At 28.4% G+C, this 6,358-nt stretch overlaps 1 protein-coding gene across 1 annotated transcript; it reads left to right on the forward strand.

The window, feature by feature from the left end:
* LOC122584008 (secretory carrier-associated membrane protein 3-like) lies at positions 1-6,358 on the forward strand. Its single transcript, XM_043756374.1, has 11 exons — positions 1-60; positions 733-849; positions 4,466-4,528; positions 4,682-4,715; positions 4,853-4,975; positions 5,124-5,186; positions 5,270-5,363; positions 5,534-5,579; positions 5,933-6,000; positions 6,100-6,151; positions 6,227-6,358. Exons 1-11 carry the CDS (start codon positions 1-3, stop codon positions 6,356-6,358), a joined length of 852 nt encoding a protein of 283 aa, XP_043612309.1.

Here is a 6,358-nt window from a genome sequence, read left to right on the forward strand (position 1 = left end):
ATGGCCGGCCATCACGATCACAATCCTTTTAGTCATGACGATGATATCAATCCTTTTTCCGTATGTATCCTCTGTTCATAAACTCATTATAATTTCTAATTTTACAATGTCAATATGTGTTGATAATATGTTACTCTCGGTTAGTAAAGTAAGTTAGAATTGTTTGCATTACAGAATTTAGATTAAAATATCCGCAATCTATAACTATATAAACTGTACTTTTTGCGCTATTTAAATGACATATCACATAATTTGCTAGACATGCTTCTACTAACATTTACGTTACGTATGTCGAACCTTTAATAGCGTCTTAAACATTTTTGAGGCCTAAAGCGAATTTATGAAATGGAGTTATATAGATAAAACTTCGTAAATACTAGTCCTCGACTATACTAAAACTTAATTTGACACATTTTTGTCTTATCTTTTTACATCTTACCTCAAAAATGAAAAAAGAGATCTACAATAATAAAAAAAAGCACTTGGACTTCTTTTTTGATGTTAAAACCGACTTTTATGTAATACAAAAGTACAAATAACAAATACTAGTAATAATCTAAAAAATCAACAAACTACATGATCTAAATTCTTCTCAAAGTTTTAGTTAAGAGTATAGCAAAATGAGTCAAAAATATGACTATTTGACGATTACAAGTATACTATAGTTGTATTAGTTAATTGTGGCAATAAAAATAAATAAATATAATAGCTTATACAAAAAATGAATTGCAGAACCATCACAAACTCCATGGGGTCACACCAACTTCCAAACTATCGACTCTTGCTCCTGAACCTGCACTTGGCTACGGTTTTGGTGGCGCGGCTAATACTTCTCTTGATACACCTGCGGTAATTTGTAGCTCTTAACCTTCTTCTATATCGTATATATTTAACTATATTTATGATATTATGTAACTCGATATAAAAATGGATACAATAACTCATTTTTTACAAGGTTTCAAGAACCTATATACATAATTGCCGTCTTTATTGGTTTATTATGGCTATATATCTTTTATCTACCAATATATATATAACAAGGTGTTAAATTCTTTTATGAAACAATAAGGACCGTTAGATGCCTTAACTTTTAATCACAACCATTAGATCAAATTAATAACATTGTTACCAAATTTATTATTAAGTATACACGACATTAGTCCCTCTACTATGTATAATTAGTCAAATAACAATATGTATTTAATAAAATCAAAATCTATTAAGATACATATAAATTTGGAAATAATTTATTCAAATAATATGTAAATGGAAATTTGAATCACAAATAAGCTGCGTACGTAGTGTGATATACAATTTCAATTTATGGCCCTTTTAATACATTTATAAGTTCACATGTAGGTTTCTATTATTTTTTCATTAAGATTTTACGGCAAGTTAGATTTTTATTAACAATAAAGATTTAATATATAATATATAATAAATTTAGTAAACCTTAATTACCCAATCAATGAATTATTTAATATCTAACAAATATATATATACTAGATTATTTTCCCGTGTAATACGCGAAATAAACATATTAATCTTTCATAATAACGTATTAATAATTATTTTATTTTTTTTGAACGGCAAATTTGGGCTCAGCGGCATGCCTCTTCATATATCCAACTTCAATTTTAGAGGAAACCCATTATGAGAAAACTCATGTCTCCATTCCTGGGAGCTTTGCTCACACCAGGATTTGAACCCAAGACCTCTTGGTCTCAGGCTCCACCGTATACTAATCCATCATATAATAATTATTAATAAGACGTTAAAATATGATAATATTATTATTCAAAAAGTATTGTGTTAATCTATAATACCTTATAAAAAAAATGGATTCCTCCCCTTAGCTTAATTAAGAACCTGATAAGACAAAAATGCCCTTAAAATCTTCCTTTGTTAAGCACCCTCTCACGTGATATACCTACTATTAAATAACTTGGTAGGTAGTAATTACCTATATTACCTATATCTTTTAAAATGTAATGTTAGTGAAAAAATGTCAATATCTTTATATATATATATATATATATATATAATATCATTATGGCAATACCCATTGGTAAGTCCCTCGGTGAAGGATTGGCTTGGGGAGACCTTGGTTCAAACCGAAGAGGGCGAAGATTTTACCCTTAATTAGTTGTTGTGCTCTTTGGCGGGTTATTAGGGGGATTTCCCCATAATCCATATGGTGGCATTCACGTAGAAACCATTAAGGATGAACGGTTCTACGATCGAATATTCAAAAAAAATGTCGACATATAATATTATTCACTACTTTAAATTTAACAAGTTAAAGTTATATTAAAACTTTAGATGTAAATTAAACAATTCATATAAATAAGCATTTTAATCTTTTGTTAATTGTGATATAAAAGGGTATATATATGGTATCATCTATTTTAATATGAAATTCAAATTAGAAAGTAAATTTTATTGAAACCGCATAATTTTATACATAAGTTTCTTGAGACTTATAAAATTAAAAGTATCCAAACTTAATATACACTTATATGATTGGAAAGCAAACATTTAAAAATAAAAAATAAAAAATTTAAGCCTTTATAATGGATACATACTAAACTTTTACTACTAAGCATCACTAATACAAATATTATTTTTATTATATTAAAAATATATATATATATATATATTATTTTGTCAACCCTAAAATTACTGTTACATTTTCATTTAATTTATATAAACAATGTTCACTTAATTATATTACTGATATTATCGTATGTTCATGTTGTTAAACTATAATTGTCGTAACCACACAAATATATTTTAAAAGTCTTTTTCTAAAATTTAATGATAAATTTATCATTTACCAAATAGTATATTATGATTATACTTTTTTTTAATAATTGTGTCTGATTTTTATAATTAACATTTAGTTTAAAACAGATAGGTAATATTTAATGTCATTCGGTTATTGTAATATTATGTTGATTTATTAAACAGATAATTGTTGTATTTTATAGTGGTTATTTGATATTTGATTTTTTATAAAATAAGAAGATAATATTTTTTTTGAGAATTATATATTACACTAAATAAACATGTAATAGTTATATTTAATTTTACATTGTTGTTGTATAGCAAAATAACAAATATATGTTACAAACATCAAAACAAAATAATTCTGATAACAATTCTTATCATTTTTAAATTAATTTTATATTATTTTAATTTATATCATTATTTTTAAATTAATTTTATCTCGCGTAGTACGCGGGAAAATTATCTAGTATATATTAAAAGAGAAACCTTAAATAGAAAAATGAGAAATCTATACCCTATATTGAAATTCATTCTTTTATTTTTCACCATTGGATTAAAATGCTTACATCATTTTTGACTAGACTTTTAGTCAAAGACGTTTTTAGTCCTCCAACTTTCACCATTTATTTCAAACACTCATACATTTCGACCTTTTGTAACTTTTCATTAACTTTTTTTTTATAATATAGATTGCAAGCATTTTAATTGCGATCAAACAACTTTTTACAAAAATCATGTCCAATATTTTAATAACAAAGCAACCTGAGAAACGCTTTTTTAAGAAATTTTTTTTTTTTAACTCTGATCCATATTTTAATGAGGATTTTTATTTACAAATTTACAAATTCTTGATTTTTTAATGTGATGATGATGATCGGTCTTCCATATTTTAATCAGGGCTCTTATGTAAAAGATTATTAAAATGCAAGATAAATTTAATATACAAAATAAATAAAGTAATCAAAGAAAATAGTTTTTCACATTACGGTACATTTTTTCTTCTCTTAGCTTTTATACATTTTAGTTTTTATTTTTTCAGCCAGCTTTTTATATGTACAAGTTTAACTATTTTATATGTTTTTTACGCGTTTCACGCGGGTTATAAGCTAGTTTGACAACATATGTACTCTTATATATAACTATTGGTTAATTTTATGTCGAATTCACATTGAAAGTGGTAAATGGTATTATGAATGTTGGGGAATTTTGCAAATAACGAATAGATAACCGGATACAAACAATCTTTGAAGGCATGTAATCGCTTTCAGATTAAATCAATTTGGCGGTTCACCCAAACTATTCAATCGGATACAATCACAAATTAAGAATTTTCTGTATGTATGTGTTTGAGAGAAAAGAACCAGAAGAAGAATAAGAGAGAATGATGAGACCTTTGTTACGGGATGTATTTTCTGATTATATTGACCCATAACTGCCTAATCGGCGGTTAATTATGGAGGACTCTGTCCCTTGGATCCTGCCAGGGGCTGTCGCCCCTTGGACTCCGCTCTCAGGAGCGCTGCCCCCAGACCTTCGCCCCTAAGGCCATAATAAATCCAAATAGCTGTGCACTCTGCACCTCTAATCCTATATGATGTATTATTATGACATTATCGATTAAAAAAATTAATCCAATTAAACTAAAATATCCAACATTAAATGTGTCTGAGTTTAGAAATTAAAGAAGAAGCAAAAGGAGTTGGAAGCTAAAGAAGCTGAATTGAACAAGAGGGAAGAGGTAACCTATACAGTTTGTATTTTGCAATTAGATTATTCTCAATATTGACATCTTACATTAGATTAAAGTCTATGAAAATGATCCTCAATCTTAGTTAGGTTCACTACTAATGGCATATGTTTTTACATATCAATTGTTTTCGACTATATGCAGATCTTGAGACAAAAAGAAGCGGCCGTGGCAAGAGGTAAGTAGTTGACTTCTTGTCACATGAAAAAATTTAATTTCATTTTGATGTTTAAATTATAGAAAATTTGTTGATGAAGTCGTTTCATGTTAATAACAAGCTTTTGATTATTACTATTTTTGTTTCGTGTTTTATAGCTGGTGTTGTTATTAGACCAAAAAATTGGCCTTCGTTTTACCCGTTGGTACATCATGACATTGCTGGAGATATACCACTTCATCTACAAAAAATACAATATGTTGCATATGCAACGTTATTAGGTACGCTCACAAGTTTCAGTCTTTGTTACAGTACGTTAAGTTTGTCGTTTTTGATATCTTGTCGAAGGAATTATAATGAAATTTGTTGTTGAAAAGGGGGGATAAAAAAAAGTTAGAACATTAAATTTTTTTTCTTCTTTTGTTTCAGGTGTGCCAATTTCACTTTTGTGGAATCTTATAACCAGCATAGCAATATTAGTGAGTGACTCAGGTTCGCACTTTACTCCATTAGTCTTTTAATCATGATTTTTATATATACTCTTTAACAAATTTTCTGTTACTTGATTAATCTAGCCGGAATATATATATTCTTCTCGGCCATCTACTTCTTGTTGGGTCCTCCTGGAGCCTTTTATTTTTGGTATCGTCCGCTATATCGTGCGTTCAAGTAAGCATGATCGATACTCCTAATCGCTACATTATAAGTTCGGAAAGTTTTATTTACCGAGAAATCACAATAAACCAAGTCTTTGAAGTTGGCTAACTCGTTAGCATATCATTTTCCTCAATAATTCTTGATACATTTATCTAATTTCTTCAATACTTCTCCTTATGCAGAACGAACAACGGCATGAATTTTGGCTGTTTTTTCTTTAATTATGCGGTAAGTGTTTCTGTTTTATGAGACAATTTCCAATGCCTTCAAGCGCCCTTGGTTGTTATATCCTATCGATACAAATCTTTAAAACCCACGTTTCATTTACACCCCTACAAATATGCTTACCATCCATAACTTTCATATTGACTACTGCTCATTACACAATACTTAAATAAAACAAGTTTGTTACATGAATCGAGACAAGTCCGTATTTTTTATGCAATCACGTAAGGATACATTACAATGATAAGGGCATTTAAGGGGCTATAGAGACTCCATTAGAGATGGTCTAATAAAATTTACTAATATCTTTATATTGTTTTTCACCATAACTCATTATAATCCTTAACAACATACAGTATCATATTGTATTCTTTACCTTTGCTGCAATCGGTCCTCGAATACTATTTACTGGACTACATTTTGCGTGAGTTATTCTTCATGTTCTTTTAGTTATTGCGTATTTTATCATTTATATGCACCTTAATCAACGTATTTTATTTTATTTTTGGTTAATTATATATAGAGGGATCTTGAATGCATTGAAACTCTTAAGTGATAAGCATCCTGTACTTGCGGTAAGTTGCAACTTCACTTATTTTGAAACTTATTATAACTATTGTAGAATTAAAATTGTTTTTTTTTTTTTGTAGATAATGAGCTTTATCGGATTTGGATTCTTTGCACTTGAGCTACTTCTAAGCATTTGGGTTATGCAACAAGTTTATCGAACATTTCGAGGCAATCCTAAAGCAACTACAGAACCAGTGTCGATAGACCTTTGA

This window comes from Erigeron canadensis, chromosome 9, assembly GCF_010389155.1.
Source record: "Erigeron canadensis isolate Cc75 chromosome 9, C_canadensis_v1, whole genome shotgun sequence".
NCBI lineage: Eukaryota > Viridiplantae > Streptophyta > Magnoliopsida > Asterales > Asteraceae > Erigeron > Erigeron canadensis.

Coding starts and splice junctions, on each gene's coding strand:
- LOC122584008 (XM_043756374.1), top strand. CDS start 1: ATGGCCGGCCATCACGATCACAATCCTTTTAGTCATGACGATGATATC. Junction 4,976..5,123: donor TGCATATGCAACGTTATTAG/GTACGCTCACAA, acceptor CTTTTGTTTCAG/GTGTGCCAATTTCACTTTTG. Junction 6,001..6,099: donor TTTACTGGACTACATTTTGC/GTGAGTTATTCT, acceptor AATTATATATAG/AGGGATCTTGAATGCATTGA.